This window comes from Oncorhynchus tshawytscha, linkage group LG13, assembly GCF_018296145.1.
Source record: "Oncorhynchus tshawytscha isolate Ot180627B linkage group LG13, Otsh_v2.0, whole genome shotgun sequence".
Taxonomy (NCBI): domain Eukaryota; kingdom Metazoa; phylum Chordata; class Actinopteri; order Salmoniformes; family Salmonidae; genus Oncorhynchus; species Oncorhynchus tshawytscha.
The window spans coordinates 86,705,980-86,732,188 of record NC_056441.1 but is presented as its reverse complement, the minus strand read 5'-3'; the positions used below and the strand labels follow the sequence as shown (position 1 = coordinate 86,732,188).

The window sequence follows — 26,209 nt, the reverse complement described above, 5'->3', positions numbered from 1 at the left end:
CTAGCCAGCCTGACCCATGATCTCCAAGGGAATAAATATACCGTGAGTTGTAGGGAAATCATGCACGCTCTAGAATGCCCTTCAAGCCAATAAGAAACGAGTATTCAACAATGCCATGGTACAATTTGTTCTATTCCTTGCATTCCATAAACTGCAATTAAATGTCTGTACTACAGAACCATCTTCATGTTCATCTTCGTCAGTGTGTGTAAATAAAGTCCCCTGTGTGTGTTAAGTGTTGGGTTGCTTAACTCCACTTTAACCAGGGCGAGGTAGTCATTGGGTCACAGGTCACAGGTCAGGAAATACGTAGAGCCCGGTCGCTCTCTTTCACGCTCCTTCGAGACGGATTGGTGACTTTGCTGACAACACTACAGTATGGTGGCCCACAGAGACAGTTCCTCACTGCCCACCTGAGGTCCAGTGGATGACTGCTGCAATAGCCGAGAGTGCTTTTATATGATACAATATCAGTATTTGTTTCATTTACAACTTGTCTAAGTCCTATAAACAACTGATTTCAGCCAGTGTTTGGCTGTGGATTCACTACATTGTTTACATGGAAACAGTGGCATAGTGGCAATAAATTTGAACTATTAACATTCCTCTAAAACTGCCTGGCTAGCTAGCTAACAAACATACAGTGCAGATACATTCTTCAAGTTCAGCAATTTTACATAATTACTTATCACAGTACTGGCAAACCGTAGTTGACCAACTCCCCTGACCAAAATGGCCGACCTTTATCCCACCATAAGAAGGTTCATTACCATTCTAGCATTCCAATTCCTAATTCTATGGTCCACGCTCCACTCCTCCTGGCGGTGTTCCCCTCCATGCTCCATTAGACAGAAACCAGGTGTGTTTCCCTTCATAGACAGAAACCAGGTGTGTTTCCCTTCATAGACAGAAACCAGGTGTGTTTCCCTTCATAGACAGAAACCAGGTGTGTTTCCCTTCATAGACAGAAACCAGGTGTGTTTCCCTTCATAGACAGAAACAAGGAACAATTTACCAGACTACGCCATGGCTCGTCCTAAATACATCCGTAATTACATATTCTCAATAAGTGTATGTGACCAATCACTATTTGAATTTTGAACCCACATAGACGTTTGATTTCCCCTGAAAGCATCTGAAGTGGTTGAAAGGGAGATTGGCATCTTGGGGGCGTTTGAGGATGGATGTGTGGGTCTTCTCAACCCCCCCAAAACTGCCTCTCTGTCACGAGAGGGACTGGTGACTGCAAGATACCCCTTCCTACGGAGTTACAGAGAGGGCTTACAGTGTGAATATGTGGAGATTATAGAGAGAGAGAGAGCAGGGAGAGAGGGAGAGGGAGTTGGATGGAGAGGGAGTTGGATGGAGAGGGAGAGGGAGTTGGATGGAGAGGGAGAGGGAGTTGGATGGAGAGGGAGAGGGAGTTGGATGGAGAGGGAGTTGGATGGAGAGGGGAGAGGGAGTTGGATGGAGAGGGAGTTGGATGGAGAGGGAGTTGGATGGAGAGGGAGTTGGATGGAGAGGGAGTTGGATGGAGAGGGAGTTGGATGGAGAGGGAGTTGGATGGAGAGGGAGTTGGATGGAGAGGGAGTTGGATGGAGAGGGAGAGGGAGTTGGATGGAGAGGGAGTTGGATGGAGAGGGAGGGGAGTTGGATGGAGAGGGAGTTGGATGGAGAGGGAGTTGGATGGAGAGGGGGAGTTGGATGGAGAGGGAGAGGGAGTTGGTTGAAGAGGGAGAGGGAGTTGGATGAAGAGGGAGAGGAAGTTGGGGAGTTGGATGGAGAGGGAGTTGGGGAGTTGGATGGAGAGGGAGGGGGAGGAGGAGTTGGATGGAGAGGGACAGGGAGTTGGATGGAGAGGGAGGAGGAGGGGGAGTTGGATGGAGAGGGAGAGGGTGGGGGAGGGAGGGAATTGGGACGTCTGTTCTCCCTAGTGACTGAGAACAGAAAAGGCCCAATGAACAGAGCTTACTCAGGCTCCCACAATCCCTCAGCACTCATGCGCCTCACTGGGGTTGACAACTACATATTTATTAAAGCAGTTAATGTGTGTGTGCGTATTTTAGTCAAATTACACCTGTTCTCTCACAGAGCCAGTGATTAATTTGATGATGTCAGTATGTCTGGGGACAGGAGCAGAGACAACACATAGTAGACAACATACTAAATCATCACAGACCAGGAGAGAAGGATGAATGTGCTGATCCAACTTCATCAACAGCGAGACATCAACAGCGAGACATCAACAGCGAGACATCAACAGCGAGACATCAACAGCGAGACATCAACAGAGAGACATCAACAGAGAGACATCAACAGAGAGACATCAACAGCGAGACATCAACAGAGAGACATCAACAGAGAGACATCAACAGAGAGACATCAACAGCGAGACATCAACAGAGAGACATCAACAGAGAGACATCAACAGAGAGACATCAACAGAGAGACATCAACAGAGAGACATCAACAGAGAGACATCAACAGCACTAATATTCCCATTCACTCCCACAACGACGAAAAAGCCGACAGTAAAATCAATGACATTTCACTGTGCTTTGTAGAAAAAGGAATTTGACACAATGTCCCTGGCAGTTAATGTATTCATTTTGACGGTGTTTGACACAGGGTGCTCTTCAATAAACACTGCAGGAGACTAAGAGTCTGACTGTAAATAAAATGTTTTTGTTGTTGTCATGATCAGTGGATTAGTGCCTCTGTCTGCTCTGAGACCCAGCCCCAGAGTCTCCTCCAGGGGGAAGGAGGAGAGGTGGGGAGTCTCTGCCTCACCAAGGGGTGTAAGGGGGCCGGGGGAAGGGGGTAGCAGGCTCAGAGCGGGAGGGGGGGGGCGCCTCTAAACATCTGATTGGCTGGACAGGCGGTCACATGTGTGGGTGACTCAGGCCAGTTGCTGTCAGAGCGAATCAGAACGCATATTGGGGAGTGTTCAGCAGGAGCAACTTGACGGAGGTCTGTTTCCATGGCAACGACCGGGGGAACCAGGGGGCGAAGCGACTGCACGCTGGGAAAGGGAAATAGAGAGAGGCGGAGCTTGTTGTGGGGGAGAGGAGTTCCCTAGGAGATGAAGGGAATGAGGGAGGAGAGGTGGAGGGGAGGAGAGGTGGAGGTGTGGAGAATGGTGCCATCGAAAAATGTATGACCCCCTCACACACACTCTATATTAAATGATGATGGGGGGGGGGGGAATCTTGATTCTAATTTTTCAAAGCTAACGTACTTAGCAACACAAAAGAGAACATCTTGAATGATGTCGAATCAGTGGATGAGATTTCCACAGCTACTAAGAAGTGAATGATGCTGCTTCTCAATGGTAAGCTGAGAATGTTTCACATATAGGACTTCTGGCCTGGGGAGCAGGTTTGGGGTCAATTCCATTTCAATTCAGAAAGTAAGCCAAATTCCAATTTCACATTTTCTTCATTGAAAAGCAATAAAGAGAATTGGAATTGGAGTTTCAGTGTACTTCCTGAATTGCCTGGAATTGTAATTGAATGAACCCTGACCCCGCAGGGCAGTCTTAAAACAGGGGTTTAAAGTAACTGTCCATTTGAAAATGTCACTTTTAAAAGTTCCTATTCTGTTAACTCATACCCAAATAATTTTTTTGACGCATCCTATACTCGTATTTGTAGCCAAAACATAAATTGGATAAAAAAACATTTCAAAAACCCTTCCTCAAAGAGACTGTTTCAAACATGCTTGTTATTTCCTCATAGAGAATAACGTCATCCTCCTGGGGAGAATGAGCTGCCCAATCAGCTGTCTACTTACATGAATACTAATGACCGGTATACGCCCACACCATTCTGTTGTTGGGGTACACTGCCACCATTCTGTTGTTGGGGTACACCCACACCATTCTGTTGTTGGGGTACACTGCCACCATTCTGTTGTTGGGGTACACTGCCACACCATTCTGTTGTTGGGGTACACCCACACCATTCTGTTGTTGGGGTACACCCACACCATTCTGTTGTTGGGGTACACTTCTGCCACCATTTTGTTGTTAGGGTACACTGCCACCATTCTGTTGTTGGGTTGGTACACTGCCACCATTCTGTTGTTGGGGTACACCCACACATTCTGTTGTTGGGGTACACTGCCACCATTCTGTTGTTGGGGTACACCCACACCATTCTGTTGTTGGGGCCATACCATACACTGCCACCATTCTGTTGTTGGGGTACACTGCCACCATTCTGTTGTTGGGGTACACTGCCACCATTCTGTTGTTGGGGTACACTGCCACCATTTTGTTGTTAGGGGTACACTGCCACCATTCTGTTGTTGGGGTACACTGCCACCATTCTGTTGTTGGGGTACACTGCCACCATTCTGTTGTTGGGGTACACTGCCACCATTCTGTTGTTGGGGTACACCCACACCATTCTGTTGTTGGGGTACACTGCCACCATTCTGTTGTTGGGGTACACCCACACCATTCTGTTGTTGGGGTACACCCCACCATTCTGTTGTTGGGGTACACCCACACCATTCTGTTGTTGGGGTACACTGCCACCATTCTGTTGTTGGGGTACACTGCCACCATTCTGTTGTTGGGGTACACCCACACCATTTTTTACATTCAGCACCACTACGTCATGGGAAATATATTATTTCTAACAAAGTTGAGTATAGTGACAGGGGTTGAAGAGACAGGGAAGTTGAGCATAGAGACAGGGGAGGTTGAGCATAGAGACAGGGGAGGTTGAGCATAGAGACAGGGGAGGTTGAGTATAGAGACAGGGGAGGTTGAGCATGGGGACAGGGGAAGTTGAGTTGAGAGACAGGGGAGGTTGAGCATAGTGACAGGGGAGGTTGAGCATAGAGACAGGGGAGGTTGAGCATGGGGACAGGGGAGGTTGAGTATAGAGACAGGGGAAGTTGAGCTTTCTTGGGGTAGGGGGGTGATGATGTCCTGTGACAGTAGATGATGGTGCTAGTAGGTCAAAATTAAATCATGGAATGGGGGTGTGGTATATTGTATAACTTAAATGTATGCCTAGATTCAGACATATATCTCTCTGCCAGTTGTCTGGGACAGGGAGGTTGTCTTGATGTGTCAATTATTAGGAAAGTTCTCTGCATTTGAGGCGACTAAGCCCATGAAACTGGTCCGTGAGATTCTTGATATGTTTAATCAAGCTCAGACTCCATGTCATCAGATAAGACCTTGTGTCCCTCTGCTACTCTGTCATAGCCTCTCTGTGACACAGCTACAAGGATGCTCTTTCATGCTAGGTCTAGGACCTCATATTGTAGCTCATGGAGATCCCAACTTAAAATGATCTACTTTGGTTTAAATACAAGTATCATGAAACCTAAAACACAAGACATCCGTTTTTTGGACCTAACTTTGCTTACCACCTTTTCAATGTGTTTTTCTTTCACAGACTCCATGAAATGCTGGCCTCTTCCTCACATGATTCATTTTGTGTCTGGTTTCCTTGAAACAAGGGGTGGCTCAAATAACTCTTTGGCTCAACTTACCCCAATCTTCCCTACCATTTTTTGGGGAAGGGAAAAACGATTTAAGTCATATTGTAATTAATTATAGGTCATATTTAATAGAAATCTGTAAACATTGGACAGTTACTTTAACATCAGTCTTCTGACCTCAACATTATTTGCAGTTTTGTAGTTTCCCTTAATTAAACAGGTCATTTCTCATTAATCATGTGACTTCTTACTTCGCTACTATTGGTCTATTTATTTGCTTACCTCACGCCATTTGCGCACACTGTATATAGACTTTTTCTATTGTGTTATTGACTGTAAGTTTGTTAATTCCATGTTATTCCATGTGTAACTCTCTGTGTTGTTGTTTGTGTCACACTGCTTTACTTTATCTTGGTCCAGGTCGCAGTTGTAAATGAGAACTTGTTCTCAACTAGCCTACCTGGTTAAATAAAGGTGAAATAAAAAATGTTAAAATAATTCTCGTGTATTTTTCAGCAGTGCAGGTTGGATTAAATTACACCCTAATTAGCAGAAGCAGCAGCTCATATGTATCATTGACTGTGAGGTAGAAAGAAACAGAACAGTCAATAGCTTTCTTCCTGCCTGGGGGCATTACAGCACTATTACTGACATATGTTACACACTGGACAACCGCAAAGAAAGAAAGACAGACAGACAGACAGACAGGACAGACAGACAGACAGACAGGACAGACAGACATAGCTCTGCACACAGAGACAGACAGACAGGACAGACAGGACAGACAGACAGGACAGACAGACAGACAGACAGGACAGACAGACAGACATAGCTCTGCACACAGAGACAGACAGACAGGACAGACAGGACAGACAGACAGGACAGACAGACAGACAGACAGGACAGACAGACAGACATAGCTCTGCACACAGAGACAGACAGACAGGACAGAGACAGGACAGACAGACATAGCTCTGCACACAGAGACAGGACAGACAGGACAGACAGACAGACAGGACAGACAGACATAGCTCTGCACACAGAGACAGACAGACAGGACAGACAGGACAGACAGACATAGCTCTGCACACAGAGACAGACAGGACAGACAGACAGGACAGACAGACAGGACAGACAGACAGGACAGACAGACAGGACAGACAGACAGACATAGCTCTGCACACAGAGACAGACAGACAGGACAGACAGGACAGACAGGACAGACAGACAGGACAGACAGACAGACAGGACAGACAGACAGACATAGCTCTGCACACAGAGACAGACAGACAGGACAGAGACAGGACAGACAGACATAGCTCTGCACACAGAGACAGGACAGACAGGACAGACAGACAGACAGGACAGACAGACATAGCTCTGCACACAGAGACAGACAGACAGGACAGACAGGACAGACAGACATAGCTCTGCACACAGAGACAGACAGGACAGACAGACAGGACAGCAGACAGGACAGACAGACAGGACAGACAGACAGGACAGACAGACAGGACAGACAGACAGGACAGACAGACATAGCTCTGCACACAGAGACAGACAGACAGGACAGACAGGACAGACAGGACAGATCCCTTTATCCACATACACACTGAACAACCGCACAGACAGAATAAAAGAGAAATAGACAAACAAACACCGACACACCTAAGGTGAGGATAAGAGGAGTGTCAGGAGGAGGTCAGTAAAGAGAACACATTCTCTATCGCCCTCTGCTGACGGCATGTTGTAGACAGACAGTCAACATGTAAGTGTCTGGATTTCAACTAGCTATTATTTGATCGCATTTATCATTGTGATTTTGAGCTTAAGTAAGATGGCACCGACAGACATGGCAGCTCTGCATCTAGCTCTTATTAAGCAACTTGGCAGAATTTAGTTTTTTTGTGTGTTATTTCTTACATTATTAGCCAAGAATGGTTTGTGTGTTATTACATACAGCCAGAAATAACTTGGATATCAGAGTGGCGGTACCTCACCAGCATTACGACCAGGAATACGGCTTTCCTGGATTGGATCTTTTGTTTGCACTTTCCAGGGCAATTTAATTTATCCCAGAGGCTGCTCCAAGATGCCACCGGTGGAGAAAAGGTATTCGGAGTGGTATACTTCTAGTTTGACTCAGTATGGTCCTTCCGAGTATATTACTCGTTAATGTCCAGTCTCTGGACAATAAAGTAGACAAGCTCAGGGCGAGGATCTCCTCCCAGAGATACATCAGGGACTGTAACATACTCTGTTTCACGGAATCATGGCTCTCTTCGAATATACTGTCCCAGTCCATACAGCCAGCTGGGTTCTCAGAAGAAGGGCGTGGTGTTTGTTTCATGATTAACTACTCATGGTGTGATTGTGATAACATACAGAAACTCAAGTCCTTTTGTTCACCCAACCTAGAATAGCTCACAATCAAATGCTGACTGTATTACCTCCAAAGTGAAATCTCTTCGGTTATAGTCACAGCCGTGTACATTCCCCCTCAAGCCAATACCCCGACGGCCCTCAAGGAACTACACTGGACTTTATGTAAACTGTAAACCACACATCCATTTATTTATTGTAGCTGGAGATTTTAACAAAAGTAAATTTGAGGAAAACGCTACTGAAGTTCTATCAACACATTGACTGTAGTACTCGCACTGGGAAAACACACAAATGCTATTCTCTCTTACGGGATGCCTACAAGGCCCTCCCCCGCCCCCCCTTCGGCAAATCAGATCACAACTCCCTTTTGCTCCACCCTTCCTATAGGCAGAAACTCAAACAGGAAGTACCCGTGCTAAGACCTATTCATCGCTGGTCTGACCAATCGGAATCCATGCAAGATTGTTTTGATCGTGCGGACTGGGATATGTTCCCGGGTAGCCTCGGAGAATATCATTGATGTATACACGGACACGGTGACTGAGTTCATCAGGAAGTGTATAGAGGATGTTGTTCCCACTGTGACTATTAAAACCTACCCAAACCAGAGACCATGGACAGCACTCACACTAAACTGAAAGCGCCTACCACCACATTTAACCACGGCAAGATGACTGGGAATATGGTTGAATACAAACAGTGTAGTTATTTCCCTCCGTAAGGCAATCAAATAGGCAAAATATCAGTAGAGCCAAAATGGAGTCGCAATTCAATGACTCAGACACAATACGTATATGTAGCAGGGTCTACAGACAATCACAGACTACAAAGGGACACCGACGTCTTGCTACATGACTATCGCCCCGTAGCACTCACTTCTGTCATCATGAAGTGCTTTGAGAGGCTAGTTATCACCTCTAACTTACCCGACACCCTAGACCCTCCCCCATTTGCATATCGCCCCATTAGATCCACAGACGATGATGGCCATTGGACAATATGACAATGTGGAATATCTGGATAGGACAAGAGGAATATCTATGTAAGAATGTTGTTCATTGAGTATAGCTCACCCTTCAACATCATTCTACCCTCCAAGCTCATCATCAAGCTCAGGGCCCTGGGTCTGAACCCCGCTCTGTGCAACTGGGTCCTGGACTTCCTGACAGGCCGCCCTCATGTGGTGAAGGTTGGAAACAACACCTTCACTTCACTGATCCTCAACACAGGGGCCCCACAAGGGTGCGTGCTCAGCCCCCTCCTGTTCACCCATGATTGCATGATCACGCACACCTCCAACTCAATCATCAAGTTTGCAGATGACACAACAGTGGTAGGCCTGATTACTAACAATGGCGAGACAGCGTACAGGGAGGAGGTGAGAGCCCTGGTGGAGTGGTGCCAGGAAAATAACCTCTCCCTCAACGTCAACGAAACAAAGGAGCTGATCGTAGACTTCAGGAAACAGCAGAGGGAGCACGCCCCTATCCACATCAACGGAACCGCAGTGGAGAAGGTGCAAAGCTTCAAGTTCCTCGGCGTACACATCACAGACAATCTCAAATGGTCCACCCACACAGACAGTGTGGTGAAGAAGGCACAACAGTGCCTCTTCAACCTCAGGAGGCTAAAGAAATGTGGCTTGTCACCTAAAACCCTCACAAACTTCTACAGATGCACAACTGAGAGCATCCTGTCGGGGTGTATCACCGCCTGGTACGGCAACTGCACCGCCCACAACTGCAGGGCTCTCCAGAGGGTGGTGTGGTCTATCTAACGCATCACCGGGGGCACACTGCCTGCCCTCCAGGACACCTACAGCACCCGATGTCACAGTAAGTCCAAAAATACATTTTTTAAAATGTTATTTAATCTTTATTCAAGTCAGTTAAGAACAAATTCTTATTTACAATAACGGCCTACACCGGCCAAACCCGGACGATGCTGGGCCAATCGTGCGCCGCCCTATGGGACTCCCAATCACGGCCGGTTGTGATACAGCCTGGAATCGAACCAGGGTGTCTGTAGTGACGCCTCAAGCACTGCGATGCAGTGTCTTAAGACTGCTGCGCCACTTGGGAGCCCAAAAGGACATCATCAATGACATCAACCATCAATCGTCGGCTACCATCCGGTTACTCAACCCTGCACCTTACAGGCTGCTGCCCTATAGACATAGAATCACTGGTCACTTTAATAATGGAACACTAGTCACTTTAATAATGTTTACATACCGTATTCTATTCTACTGCATTTTAGTCAATGCCACTCTGACATTGCTCGTCCTAATATTTAGCTATTTCTTAATTGCATTATTTTACATTTAGATGTGTGTATTGTGATTTGTTAGATATTACTGCACTGTTGGAACTAGGAACACAAGCATTTCGCTACACCCGCAATAACATTTACTAAACGTGTATATGACCAATAACATTCGATTTGACCCATCTCAACTATGCATTATTGTGGAAGTGCCATTTGAGACGGTTCCTCCGACGCAATTAAAACACAGACTCTTTAAGAACTATGCTGTTATCTCAGAGACGACAGAGGTGAATATTTATGGAGAGGTTGATGAGAGGAGGAAAACTGACTGACTGCAGAGAGCAAGCGGGAGCTCTGAATAGAGGATGCACTGATTAGATGCGAGTGGCAGGTGGGGTGAGGGGGAGGGATTAGCTGACAGGTAAATTGGGGAGGAAAAAGGTGAATTGAAGTCTCTGAAGACTGGATCAGGCCAGGGTGATTATGCTGACTGGAGGGTGGATGTGAGATGGTCTGGGGGAGGAAACGGTGGATGTGTGTGGTGGTGGGTCAGAACACCTCTTTAAAGTTGAATGATCCAGTAAGAGGTTTAGAGACGTGTGGAACTCTTTAAAGGGACTCCTCACATGAATAATTCAGTCTCACTCAGAAGCACACACAAGTCCTGAGACCTCCCACAACCCCCGCATACCGTAGACAAGAGACCTCTCATTCCAACACATCAAATTATTGGCACGTTTGAGTGGTAGGGCTCGAGCTACTGCCTGGAGACCAACGTCGAAGAGTGAAGTTGGGGGAAGTGCCTCTGCGACAGCCGGAAGTCCAACAGCAAGGCTCAGATCAACATGGCGGCGTTGCCATGGTTTTATAAAACTATTTCTTCACAACGTTGAAATAAACACGTCTCCAAGCCCCATACCCCGACACTCAAACAAAAACAACCTTAATGATTGGTTGACATTAGAGCGTCCCACAATGCAGGCGATGGCTGCAGGATGTATGTGGTCTAGAGCAAAGTGCAGAAACATGCAGTCGACTGCAGTCAAAATTTCATGACGTCACAATGATCAATGTCTAAATGATGTCACAATGATCAATGTCTAAATGATGTCACAATGATCAATGTCTAAATGATGTCACAATGACCAATATCTAAATGATCAATGTCTAAATGATGTCACAATGACCGCATGATTTTGGTCAAGTTCATGCAGTCGACATGTAGACGCAACCTGTCTATTTTTACCCCCATAATGCAACACACTTTTCAGACTTGACAAAAGTGATCCGCTCCAACGCGGATTACAAGTTGTAAACACAAGCATCTTTCTAGAACTTTGACTTTCTGACCTGAAGATCACTGAAGTCATGATTTGACCTCATTTTTTTTGCGAGTTCCCATAGCGCTTCCAGGACAACTGGGAACTCTTGAAAAATACGACATCTAATCATGACGTGATCTTCAGGTCAGAGATCTAGAAAGAAAATTCCCCCGAGTTCCCAGTTATCTTGAATGCACAGCTATCGGAGATTTCCGAGTTCCCAGTTATCTTGAATGCACTGCAATCGGAGATTTCCGAGTTCCCAGTTGTTTTGAACACTGCACCAGTTGTGTTGAAAACACCATTAGTACCTGTGATTCAATATGACAGAAAAAAAATGTTTTATCCCATACTGTGACAACATTCACTTTGACATCGTCCACTGTAACATTAAGCATTGATGGTGACATTGAACATTCTGGCACCACTTATTGTGACATCACTCATTGTGACATCATTATGAATCTGACACCACATTTTGACATTGTGACATCATTTAGACATTGATCATTGTGACGTCATTATGATTCACATTGTAACATCCATATAAATTGATTATATTTCTATGACTCCCTGCTTAAATAAAGGTGAATCATTCCACATATTGTGACATCTCTCATTGTGACCAAAACACACAGGTAAATGCATAGAGTTTATTTAGAATGATAGCGAATGGTGATGAGAGTGATATGGTTTGCAGCTCAAGTTAGTACATGTCCTAATAGCAAGTGGAGGGAGGTGGTTGGAATATAGGAATCTATTTCATCATAATAGTCAATCACATGAGACTCAGCAATCCTTCATTGTGAACTACTGCAATAGAAATCATGACCTGTGTGATGTCATCTGTCCAAATCCATCAATCTAGGAGCCAAAGACCCCTCAACACAACCACATCACCCCTATTCATCTGGCTGGAAACAATGTCCCTGCCTGGACACCCACCCTAAGAAAACAACAGCATGTCATGACACAGATACACTTCAACATAAGATACAAGTTAAACCATACTGCCAATCTAGTTAAATTCAGACATTTATAGCAATAAACGGTGCTGTGATAATTCAGATTTATAGTAATTACAGGTGCTGTGATAATTCAGATTTATAGCAATTACAGGTGCTGTGATAATTCAGATTTATAGCAATTACAGGTGCTGTGATAATTCAGATTTATAGCAATTACAGGTGCTGTGATAATTCTTCACATTTTACTGAACTATGTAATCTCAAAGAGGGAAATGTAAAAGCCAAAGATGGAAGTTCATCTTTAAACATTATCTCTTAAGTTGTATAGCAATTGTAATACTCAAATCCTTTCACAAATACACATGTACTTTCACAATATTCCTCAACACCCTAAAAATGACCCCGAATCAAAGGAAAACAAAACACCCCTCTTGTCAATCACTTCTTCATTCATCAACATCATTAGTTAAATAATATCAGTATTGGAGAATACAGGCTAGGACAGAATATAGAAAAACTAAACATATTGATCCCTTTGGTACTAGGAAATGGTAAGATCCCATCGTTAAGTTCAATTTAAACTTTAATCCATTTCGATCAAAAACAGATTCTCAACTTCTCTTAAAAATTATTGTCTTTAGTTAATTAACATGAGTCTTTTAACATATCACTGTTAAGGTAGCAGAGGACTATCCAAGACCTTAGACGGAGAGTTTACTCTTTAAATCAAAGTTTGACATTTTCACACAACATGGTCTAAGGTATGACAAAATGTCTGACAAACTTGGCTAAATGCTCTTTCATAAGCAGTTAGTTTCTATGCCTTGACACTGGGGAGAGAGCTGGGGAGAGAGCTGGGGAGAGAGCTGGGGAGAGAGCTGGGGAGAGAGCTGGGGAGAGAGCTGGGGAGAGAGCTGGGGAGAGAGCTGGGGAGAGAGCTGAGGAGAGAGCTGGGGAGAGGAGGAGAGCTGGGGAGAGCTGGGGAGAGAGCTGGGGAGAGAGCTGGGGAGAGAGCTGAGGAGAGAGCTGGGGAGAGAGCTGGGGAGAGAGCTGGGGAGAGAGAGCCTAAGGGGATTTTTCTGACAGCCCGACTAGCCAACATCTAAAACTGACCTTTACATTAACCCTAACCAAAACTTAACCTAATTGGAAAATGAAATATGAGTTTGCATGTCAGCCACCTCCCTTTAGTCTCTACTCCCCCCCTCCCCCAAAAGCAGAGAGAAAGCACACCCCACAGTGGGTAAAAGCATCTACTGAAGAAAATAAAGCTGCTATTCCAGTCTGCCCTTAAGTCTCGCCACGACTTGTTGACATCCCTGTTGACATCACAGGTTGTCCTCGTTCTCATGGAAACGATGCAGGTGATCCGAGTACCTGACAGATGGACAGAAGGGAGGGGATTGAGAGAAGAAGAGATGGATAGAATTAAAGGCATGCCTAACCTGACACCGCTGTTCTGCTAGCGGGGGGAGGAAGACCGAATGAAGTACTCACTTCTTAGCACAGAAGGCAGAGCAGTCTCGACCGATGCTCTCACTCCAGGCAGTCTTATACAGCACCTGAGAACACACACAAACGCACACTATGACATCAGCACCGACATCTGTGAACAGCCAATGGGGTGGTGGGAGGTGAAAGGTTACATACCAGGAAGACCAGGCAATGCAGGAAGAGGGTGTAAAAGAAAGCAATGGTTCTGGCCATCTTGTTGGAGAGAATACCACGACCCTAAAACACATGGGTGAGTTACTACCGTTTGTCACACACATGTATCTGTGAACGAATGCAAGTCAGTTGGCAACACATCCCTTATGGGATTAATTGACGCATAAACAAACATTAGAATAATTCACTGTGGTAATTAAATGATCATTCTTCTTCTGGTGTTCTCCGCATTGCGCATCGCATAAAGAGTAAAAAAATGTCAGATAAAAATCAATACATAATATTAAATGATATCCCTAGAGCAGTACAATAATATACACACATACATACATACAGCCCCTGTGTGTGTGTGTGTGTGTGACTCACCAGGCTGAGTGTAACCTTGTCCCAGGGGCTGAGGCTCAGGTATCTGCGCTGGCGTTCCTGTAAATACACATGGTGAGTCTCAACAACAACACATACCAATACACATCAACACACACTGATCAATACACATCAACACACACTGACCAATACACATCAACACACACTGATCAATACACATCAACACACACTGACCAATACACATCAACACACACTGACCAATACACATCAACACACACTGACCAATACACATCAACACACACTGACCAATACACATCAACACACACTGATCAATACACATCAACACACACTGACCAATACACATCAACACACACTGACCAATACACATCAACACACACTGACCAATATACTGACCAATACACATCAACACACACTGACCAATATACTGACCAATACACATCAACACACACTGACCAATACACATCAACACACACTGACCAATATACTGACCAATACACATCAACACACACTGACCAATACACATCAACACACACTGACCAATATACTGACCAATACACATCAACACACACTGACCAATATACTGACCAATACACATCAACACACACTGACCAATACACATCAACACCCACTGACCAATACACATCAACACACACTGATCAATACACATCAACACACACTGACCAATATACTGACCAATACACATCAACACACACTGACCAATACACATCAACACACACTGACCAATACACATCAACACCCACTGACCAATACACATCAACACACACTGATCAATATACTGACCAATACACATCAACACACACTGACCAATATACTGACCAATACACATCAACACACACTGACCAATACAAATCAACACATACTGACCAATACACAATCTGCCTAAAGTGTGTGTGGTTGTCCTCACCCTCTTGCTGAAGGAGGCGAAGGGGTCCAGTCTCTCCTCATACTGGGAGGAGTAACGCACCGTAACCGTGTCATCACTGCCTCCAGCCTGTAGGGGGAGACAGATCAGTCAGTCAGGAAGTCAGTCCAGCCTATAGGGGGAGACAGATCAGTCAGTCAGGAAGTCAGTCCAGCCTATAGGGGGAGACAGATCAGTCAGTCAGGAAGTCAGTCCAGCCTATATGGACAGATAGAGTAAAAGGTAAACGATTTCCGAGTACGTTCCTCTAGAGTATCAAAGGGAAAGCGGGAGGCTGAGATCTACTATGAGGGAGAAGGGGGTACAGGAAATTAGTTTTAAAAGTATATTGAGGAGAACGTCATTAGATGTAGTCTTTTTTTAATGAGTAGGTTCTAGAGGAACCTACTCACCCTGCCAGGGTAGCTCTAGAGGAACCTACTCACCCTGCCAGGGTAGCTCTAGAGGAACCTACTCACCCCGCCAGGGTAGCTCTAGAGGAACCTACTCACCCTGCCAGGGTAGCTCTAGAGGAACCTACTCACCCTGCCAGGGTAGCTCTAGAGGAACCTACTCACCCTGCCAGGGTAGCTCTAGAGGAACCTACTCACCCTGCCAGGGTAGCTCTAGAGGAACCTACTCACCCTGCCAGGGTAGTTCTATAGGAACCTACTCACCCTGCCAGGGTAGCCTCTGGAGGAACCTACTCACCCTGCCAGGGTAGCTCTGGAGGAACTTGATCTTCTCGTAGAGTTTGATGTTGTCGGCACGCAGGCTGTCCAGCTCACTCTGCAGGGCCTGCATGGTCACCTGCACAGAACGACTCTCCTGGAGGACACAGAGAGAGGGAAGGGGGGTAAGAAAGAGGGTGGAAAAGTCTGTGTGTGTGTGTGTATATATTAGAGGTCAACAGATTAATCGGAATGGACGATTAATTAGGGCCGATTTCAAGTTTTCATAACAATCGGAAATCTGTATTTTTGGGTGTCGATTTAGCAGATTTGACATTTTTTTATATCTTTATTTAACTAGGCAAGTCATTAAGAACACATTCTTATTTTCAATGACGGCCTAGGAACGGTGGGTTAACTGCCTGTTCAGGGGCAGAACGACAGATTTTTACCTTGTCAGCTCGGGGGATCCAATCTTGCAACCTTACAGTTAACTAGTCCAACGCTCTGACCACCTGCCTCTCATTGCACTCCACGAGGAGCCTGCCTGTTACGCGAATGCAGTAAGAAGCCAAGGCAAGTTGCTAGCTAGCATTAAACTTATCTTATAAAAAACAATCAATCAATCAATCATAATCACTAGTTAACTACACATGGTTGATGATATTACTAGTTTATAAACCTGGATAATTAGCTAAAAGAAATCCAGGTTTAGCAGGCAATATTAACCAGGTGAAATTGTGTCACTTCTCTTGCGTTCATTGCACGCAGAGTCAGGGTATATGCAGCAGTTTGAGCTGCCTGGCTCAAACTTCACTCAAACAGCACTTTTGTGCGTTTTGCCAGCAGCTCTTCGCTGTGCTTCAAGCATTGTGCTGTTTATGACTTCAATCCTATCAACTCCCGAGATTAGGCTGGTGTAACCGATGTGAAATGGCCAGCTAGTTAGCGGGGTGCGTGCTAATAGCGTTTCAAACGTCACTCGCTCTGAGACTTGGAGTAGTTGTTCCCCTTGCCCTGCATGGGTAACGCTGCTTCGATGTGGTGGCTGTTGTCGATGTGTTCCTGGTTCGAGCCCAGGTAGGGGCGATGAGAGGGACAGAAGCTATACTGTTACACTGGCAATACTAAAGTGCCTATAAGAACATCCTATAGTCAAAGGTATATGAAATACAAATGGTATAGAGAGAAATAGTCCTATAAATACTATATTAACTACAACCTAAAACCTCTTATCTGGGAATATTGAAGACTCATGTTAAAAGGAACCACCAACTTTCATATGTTCTCATGTTCTGAGCAAAGAACTGAAACGTTAGCTTTCTTACATGGCACATATTGCACTTTTACTTTCTTCTCCAACACTTTGTTTTTGCATTATTTAAACCAAATTGAACATGTTCCATTATTTATTTGAGGCTAATTAGATTTTTATTGATGTATTATATTAAGTTAATATTCATTCAGTATTGTTGTAATTGTCATTATTACAAATAAATAAATATATTTTTTTAAATCGTCCGATTAATCCGTATCGCCTTTTTTGGTCCTCCAATAATCTGTATCAGTGTTGAAATATCATAATATATATATACACACTAGAGGTATATATATATATATATATATATATATATATATATGAGTGGGACTTACAGCCTCCAGCTCCTGGTTACGTGAGCGGAACCTCTCTCTCTGGCTGGAGATTATGGAGAGGAGAGAGTCCATCTGGCCTTGAGGCAGCTCCCCCTGGGGGGCCATACCTGGGAGAGGAGGACACCCAGCACCGTTATAGACACACCCAGCACTGTTATAGACACACTCAGCACCGTTATAGACACACCCAGCACTGTTATAGACACACTCAGCACCGTTATAGACACACCCAGCACCGTTATAGACACACCCAGCACCGTTATAGACACACCCAGCACCGTTATAGACACACCCAGCACCATCCAGCACCGTTATAGACACACCCAGCACCGTTATAGACACACCCAGCACCGTTATAGACACACCCAGCACCGTTATAGACACACCCAGCACCGTTAACCCCGTTATAGACACACCCAGCACCGTTAACCCCCATTAGACACACCCAGCACCACCCAGCACCGTTTTAGACACACCCAGCACTGTTATAGACACACCCAGCACCGTTTTAGACACACCCAGCACTGTTATATACACACCCAGCACCGTTAGACACACCCAGCACCGTTATAGACACACCCAGCACCACCCAGCACCGTTATAGACACACCCAGCACCGTTATAGACACCCCAGGACCATTAACCCCACCGTTATAGACACACCCAGCACCGTTAACCCCGTTATAGACACACCCAGCACCGTTAACCCCCAGTTATAGACACACCCAGCACCGTTATATACACACCCAGCACCGTTATATACACACCCAGCACTGTTATAGACACACCCAGCACCGTTATATACACACCCAGCACCGTTATAGACACACCCAGCACCGTTATAGACACACCCAGCACCGTTAACCCCGTTATAGACACACCCAGCACCCAGCACCGTTATATACACACCACCAGCACCGTTATATACACACCCAGCACTGTTATAGACACACCCAGCACCGTTATAGACACACCCAGCACCGTTATATACACACCCAGCACCGTTATAGACACACCCAGCACTGTTATATACACACCCAGCACTGTTATAGACACACCCAGCACCGTTATAGAGACACCCAGCACCGTTAACCCCGTTATAGACACACCCAGCACCGTTATAGACACACCCAGCACCATTATAGACACACCCAGCACCATTATAGAGACACCCAGCACCGTTATAGAGACACCCAGCACCGTTATAGAGACACCCAGCACCGTTATAGAGACACCCAGCACCGTTATAGAGACACCCAGCACCGTTATAGACACACCCAGCACCGTTATAGAGACACCCAGCCCCGTTATAGACACACAGCTCCTACGACATACCTGTAAACATGGCAGTGGCCTCTCTGATTGGCTCAGGGATGCTGTCAATCATGCTGGTCAGGTCAGACCCCTGGTGGAGAAAACATTAAATCAATCTTTATTTAAAGTGCATTTAAATACTTTACACTAATAGGAACAGATTAGACATGGAGTCATTTGGGGTTCAGGACCCGATTCGGACTTAAGTCAAGTTCTCTCGTCTGAATAGGGACCTATGTGCATCCCAGTGATGGGGAGACTAACACCAGGCTCGTAGTGATGTCACAGGGTCAGGGTAGGTGAAAGGTCAGAGAGGTGAAAGACAAACCTCAGCATCAGGGCGTGACAGGGAGGACATGGTCTGGATGCTGCTCAGGTCGTGTTCCAGTTTGAGGATGAGCTCCTTCTGCTCGGCGCTGGTCCGGACCGCAGACGAGAACTCCAGCTGCAGGTCTGCGTAGCGTCCTACGGAGGGATCACGTGGAGACAGAGGACAGCCGGTTAAACACACATTATTATAGATCATAAGTGCTTAGGCTTACAATTCAATTACATCTGTATGTTCTGGTCATATGTAGCTCCCCAGTCAGTCACTTAGCGGTTTTCAGAAGTCAACAGCCGTGGGTCTCGATTACTCCACGAGACATTTTACCTAGGCTTCTGAAGAACACAGGACCAAACAGGTTCTGAAGGACACTTACCAAACAGGTTCTGAAGAACACAGGACCAAACAGGTTCTGAAGGACACTTACCAAACAGGTTCTGAAGAACACAGGACCAAACAGGTTCTGAAGGACACTTACCAAACAGGTTCTGAAGGACACTTACCAAACAGGTTCTGAAGAACACAGGACCAAACAGGTTCTGAAGGACATTTACCAAACAGGTTCTGAAGGACACTTACCAAACAGGTTCTGAAGAACACAGGACTAAACAGGTTCTGAAGGACACTTACCAAACAGGTTCTGAAGGACACTTACCAAACAGGTTCTGAAGGACACTTACCAAACAGGTTCTGAAGGACACTTACCAAACAGGTTCTGAAGGACACTTACCAAACAGGTTCTGAAGAACACAGGACCAAACAGGTTCTGAAGGACACTTACCAAATACAGGACGAAACAGGTTCTGAAGGACACTTACCAAACACAGGACGAAACAGGTTCTGAAGGACACAGGATGGAACAGGTTCTTGTCTGAGTTCTGTCTTAACTGGCTTGTTTGTTGAAAGGACACTTTCAAAGTGAGGCTTCTGCCTAAAATGTCTCTGTCTCTCTGTGTGTGTGTGTGTGTGTCTGTCTCTCTGTGTGTGTCTCTCGCTCTTGCTCGCTATCTGTTCTGTGTGCGATGTCATTTAAAAAAAATATTATTACATTTTTGAACCCTCAAAGTTCCAGAATGGGGTGAAAATGTCAGCCATATTGTTCAGGAATAAATTCAAACCCGTCTGACTGGAACGAATGGCCCTAGAGGCATAATCCTGATTTAACATTTACATTTTAGTAATTTAGTAGACGCTCTTATCCAGACCGACTTACAGGTTAAGTGCCTTTACTCAAGGGCACATCGGCAGATTTCCCTTTTAGTCTGCTCGGGGATTCGAACCAGCGACCTTTCGGTTACTGGCCCAACTCTCTTAACCGCGAGGTTACCTACCGCGCCAGTTACAAGATGACCCGAGGGAAACCGAGGTCAACAAAGTAATTGTAGAGCATCATGGCATCACATCCTTCAGTAGGGAATGAGATGGCAGAAACTTCAAACAAAGACAACACCATCCGTGTTTGTATAAAAGAGATTTACTTCAATTATTACACCTAGGGTGCACGTGAATAATCCTAATAACAACACTACATTGTTTATTACAGTGATATTGCTTCTCCATGTTGTGTAAGGGACTGTCTTACAGCGCTGTGAACAGACAACATGACAGAAAAATATTCAACGGAAACAAGCAAAACCCAAGGCAAGGCCAATGAAAGCAGGTTCAGAAAAATGTTTGGAGCAACCCAAGTGCTAGCTAGGGAAACTAGGATCTCCTAGCCATCCTTTAACAACCATACAAAACACCAACCTCGTCTCAGAGCATTTCTTATTTTTCTGTACGTAAATCCGAGACACTCAAAATTTCGATGATATGTTACGTTTCGTATGGTATTAATTTGTGGATGTCCATCACCCATTTCGTATGATATGTTACGAATTACAATTCGTATTACATGTTACGAATTTGCAAAACGTACAACGTTACGAATTAACAAAACGCTAAAGTTGTCTGTGATGAGATTCGAACATCGCAACCTTTAGGTAGCTAGACGTTCGCGTTATATGCCCACCTGTAACATATTTGACTAAATGGAGTGTCACGGATTTACACACAGAATAATACGAAACGCTCTTGAGACCGGGTTGAATACACTGAAACACAAACAAGTGACTGGGATAGGATGAGAAGAGTTCAACAACAAATTGTTGTCGACTGAAATTAACAAATTGTAACGCTTCACTCTGAACGGACACAAACAAATGATTGGTTCAAGCCACCTAAAGCATATTAAAGCTTTGTGAAGAGGTAAGGATGAACCTCCTCTCTTCATTTTGGTTTACAACTTACTCTGCGCTGATCTCAAGAGTGGGAAACGGTGTAGGGAGAATTTGGGCTAGACGTTTCTCACCAAAAGTTCACTTCAACCAAAGTTTCATTTCATCTTAATGGCTGATATCATATTGATAAGAATATTAAATAGAAAGTGTCTTAGCTTGTGAATGATATGTGGATTTTGTGCAGTGAACGGAACAACCTTTTCGTTTGGTTGAGATTTTAACTTGGAAAAAAAAAAGAAGCTTAATCTCTGTATACAACTGCTTTTTCATAAAGACCCATTAGTGTGTTCTGGTCAGAAATAATACCAAGAAATGTTCAAGAGGACATGGTAATCTCATTATGGGAATCCATTGTCCAAACCACAAGTAGCCAGCTAATGACTGGACAGCATGACAACTCAATAAACAGGAAGTCAGTCCAGTGCAGGGTTGGGGGTCAATTCTATTTAAATTATAGTTTATTCAGGAAGCATACTGAAATACCAATTATCTTCAATGCTTTTTTTTATTTTTTAAATTGGGAACATTTAGAATTTGGTTTACTTTCTGAATTGACAGGAATTGAAATGGACTTGACTCTAACCCTGGTCCAGTGCCTTTTACTAACTGGGCCATTCTACCCAGTCTCCTCATCCAGCTACTGACAGACCAGAGCCAGTAGAGACAGACAAGGTAGAAACAAAATTATTATGTTCATGTACTATATATATATATATATATATATATATATATATATATATATATATATATATATATATATGAATGAGAGGTGTGAGTGTCAATAAACAGCCTTAAATAGGAGAATTCCATGAGGGGCATAGACAGGGGCCCGATAAACACAACATTCTCCAGTGTGCTGTGTTTTGTGCTGTGATGTGAGAAAGAGGGTGTGTGTGTGTGTGTGTGTGTGTGTGTGTGTGTGTGTGTTGTGCTGTGCGGTGTATACCAATGATTCTAAAAGTATTTTCCTTCTTACAAAAATCCCCTTCAATAACATGTCTTTTGAAAAGTATTAGAAAACAGAGCATTGTTTTTTCCTTTAGTCCTGATATGGAGCCCAGTGCTGCGGTCCAGACCGCCTCTACAACCACATACACTAACAACTACTACTTCAATAGAACGAACAATATCAATGTTTTACAACTTCAGGAGACACTAACATGGTATACAGTCTGTTGCATCTGTACAGCGTTTTATACGACAGTGTATAGAATCATCTGATTTAGCTTTATAGAAAAATATCTGTGGATGGAAAATTCCTGAATTACCCCCTCCCCTCCTCCACCAAACAAAATAAATCCAAAAAATCCAATCAAATCAGACAACAACATCAAATTGTTCAGCTGTAAATGCCAGATTAGAATATTTAACACAAAACAACCTTTCCCCATCTTCCCATCAGACACTGCAGGCTGAACCTCGTACAGTCTAATCTGAAAACTTGATTTAGGCTTCCAGAAAGTGACCATCCTCCTAGAGGAAACGGACTGTGTAAATAACCAACCCAAAAGACACGTACAACCAAACCACACAGCAGATCCCCTTCTACACAGAATCTCTTGAATGCCACCAAAACTTGACCCTTTACATTTTTGACAGAAAAGATTGAGAATCAAAAATAAGCTAAAAAAAAAAAAAGTACCAAAATACAAAAGATTACAATCGATGCAATATGTTCCTACAGTCTTCATGAAAATGATTAGAGAGACCGGTCTATTGGCAGTGGCTGAGGAGAGAAAAACAAGATAAATGCCTTTAAAAACTCTTAACGTATAGGGGGCAGCATTTTCACTTTTGGATAAATAGCGTGCCCAATTTCAACTTCCTGTTACTCATCACCAGAATATAAGATATGCATATTATTAGTAGATGTGGATAGAAAACACTCAGAAGTTTCTAAAACTGTTTGAATCATGTCTGTGACTATAACAGAACTTATGTAGCAGGCAAAACCCTGAGGACTAACTGTTCAGAATTTGTTATTTTTTTGCCTCTGACTGTACCCTCAGACTTGGTGCATTATATAGAGAACAAGCTGCCATTTGGAGAGAAGCTGCAGTTTCTGTAACGGCAGTCCGGCACTGGGAAGTGTGGCCCAGTCATACAGAGAGTGACGGTCAATCCCGACGACATCATACCGACAGGACATCTGACCTGACACGGACAGCACCCATTTGGTTTCCGTGACGATAGAAACCACTTATTAAATTAGGATTCCGTCAGATCAGAATAAACATTGATTCGAGATAGAAGTGGACTATGGTAAAACTGCACCGACATTACAGACAGTATGGACACCTGTCATGTAGCAGCTGTTGTGTTACAATATCGTAATAGTACACTGTGCGTCTGAAATGGTGCTGTATTCAAACCATTTCTATGGTTCAGATTTATGTAGCCATCCGTGCTTGTGATATGAGTAAATATCATTAGAGTGAAAGGACGATCTGAGAAGCACTGCTACACAAGACAACAAAATGGATCCACAGCATGCAAAAATATAGTCTAATCTACATCCAGGTCAAAGGTCTCTTTAACTAAAAGCATCAGTTGAACAGCGGTCCATGGCTGATGACATCACTGCCCTGTGTCCCTGACTGGCTGCTGTCAGGCACGGTCTCTGATGATCTCCCACTGTCTGGGAGAGAAGATGTCAGAGTGTTGGAAGTGCTTAAGAGCATTAAAACACTCATGATAAAAGGAGTAGAGGTGGTTTAAGAAATAGTCCAAGCCAGGCAGGAGAAGACAATGTCTCTCTCATTAGGAGATCACAGCTGTTTTACAGCCTTCATCACAGAGGGGGAGAGATGGAGAGGGGGAGAGATGGAGAGGGGGAGAGATGGAGAGGGAGAGAGATGGAGAGGGCGAGAGATGGAAAGGGCGAGAGATGGAGAGGGCGAGAGATGGAGAGGGCGAGATGGAGAGGGCGAGATGGAGAGGGCGAGATGGAGAGGGCGAGATGGAGAGGGCGAGAGATGGAGAGGGAGAGATGGAGAGGGAGAGATGGAGAGGGAGAGAGATGGAGAGGGAGAGATGGAGAGGGAGAGATGGAGAGGGAGAGGGGGAGAGATGGAGAGGGAGAGAGATGGAGAGGGAGAGAGATGGAGAGGGAGAGATGGAGAGGGAGAGAGAGGGGGAGAGGGGGAGAGAGAGAGAGATGGAGAGGGCGAGAGATGGAGAGGGCGAGAGATGGAGAGGGGGAGAGATGGAGAGGGTGAGAGATGGAGAGGGCGAGAGATGGAGAGGGCGAGAGATGGAGAGGGCGGGAGAGATGGAGAGGGCGGGAGATGGAGAGGGCGAGAGATGGAGAGGGCGAGAGATGGAGAGGGCGAGAGATGGAGAGGGCGAGAGATGGAGAGGGCGAGAGATGGAGAGGGAGAGAGAGGGGGGAGAGATGAGAGGGAGAGGGGGAGAGAGAGAGAGAGAGAGGGGAGAGATGGGAGGGAGAGATGGAGAGGGAGAGATCGAGGAGAGATGGAGAACTATAAATATATACACTACCGTTCAAAAGTTTGGGGTCACTTAGAAATGTCCTTGTTTTTGAAAGAAAAGCACATTTTCTGTCCATTAAAATAACATCAAATTGATCAGAAATACAGTGTAGACATCGTTAGTTTTGTAAATGACTATTGTAGCTGGAAATGGCAGATTTTCTTATGGAATATCTACATAGGCGTAGAGAGGCCCATTATCAGCAACCTTCACTCCTGTGTTCCAATGGCACGTTGTGTTAGCTAATCCAAGTTTATAATTTTAAAAGGCGAATTGATCATTAGAAAACAATGTTGCACTTGTTTGCACAGCTGAAAACTGTTGTGCTAATTAAAGAAGCAATAAAACTGGACCTCATTAGACTAGTTGAGTATCTGGAGTATCAGCATTTGTGGGTTTGATTACAGTCTCAAAATGGCCAGAAACCAAACTTTCTTCTGAAACTCGTCAGTCTATTGTTGTTATAAGAAATGAAGGCGAGAAATTGCCAAGAAACTGTAGATCTCGTACAACGCTGTGTACTACTCCCTTCACAGCAAACTGTCTCTAACCAGAATAGAACGAGTGGGAGGCCCCGGTACACAACTGAGCAAGAGGACAAGTACATTAGTGTCTAAGTTTCAGAAACCGACGCCTCACAAGTCCTCAACTGGCAGCTTCATTAAACAGTACCCGCAAAACACCAGTCCCAACGTCAACAGTGAAGAGGCGACTCCGGGATGCTGACCTTCTAGGCAGAGTTCCTCTGTCCAGTCTCAACGTCAACAGTGAAGAGGCGACTCCGGGATGCTGACCTTCTAGGCAGAGTTCCTCTGTCCAGTCTCAACGTCAACAGTGAAGAGGCGACTCCGGGATGCTGACCTTCTAGGCAGAGTTCCTCTGTCCAGTCTCAACGTCAACAGTGAAGAGGTGACTCCGGGATGCTGGCCTTCTAGGCAGAGTTCCTCTGTCCAGTCTCAACGTCAACAGTGAAGAGGCGACTCCGGGATGCTGGCCTTCTAGGCGGAGTTCCTCTGTCCAGTGTCTGTGTACTTTTGCCCATCTTTTTAAAAATTTTTCTCCCCAAATTCATGGTATCCAATTGGTAGTTACAGTCTTGTGTCATCGCTGCAACTCCCGTACGGACTCGGGAGAGGC

At 44.9% G+C, this 26,209-nt stretch overlaps 1 protein-coding gene across 1 annotated transcript in view; it reads right to left on the bottom strand.

The window, feature by feature from the left end:
* Positions 1-13,363: 13,363 nt before the first annotated feature.
* Positions 13,364-26,209, bottom strand: part of cux1b (cut-like homeobox 1b) — a 149,959-nt gene continuing 137,113 nt past the window's right edge. The window contains exons 15-23 of the mRNA XM_042296471.1: positions 19,305-19,441; positions 18,998-19,067; positions 17,663-17,769; positions 16,050-16,166; positions 15,342-15,428; positions 14,438-14,494; positions 14,054-14,134; positions 13,901-13,965; positions 13,364-13,780 (exon numbers count right to left, since the gene is read on the bottom strand). Of these exons, the coding sequence (XP_042152405.1) occupies positions 13,732-13,780; positions 13,901-13,965; positions 14,054-14,134; positions 14,438-14,494; positions 15,342-15,428; positions 16,050-16,166; positions 17,663-17,769; positions 18,998-19,067; positions 19,305-19,441 (770 nt within the window). The 3' untranslated portion in view covers positions 13,364-13,731. The remainder of the gene's footprint in view (positions 13,781-13,900; positions 13,966-14,053; positions 14,135-14,437; positions 14,495-15,341; positions 15,429-16,049; positions 16,167-17,662; positions 17,770-18,997; positions 19,068-19,304; positions 19,442-26,209) is intronic.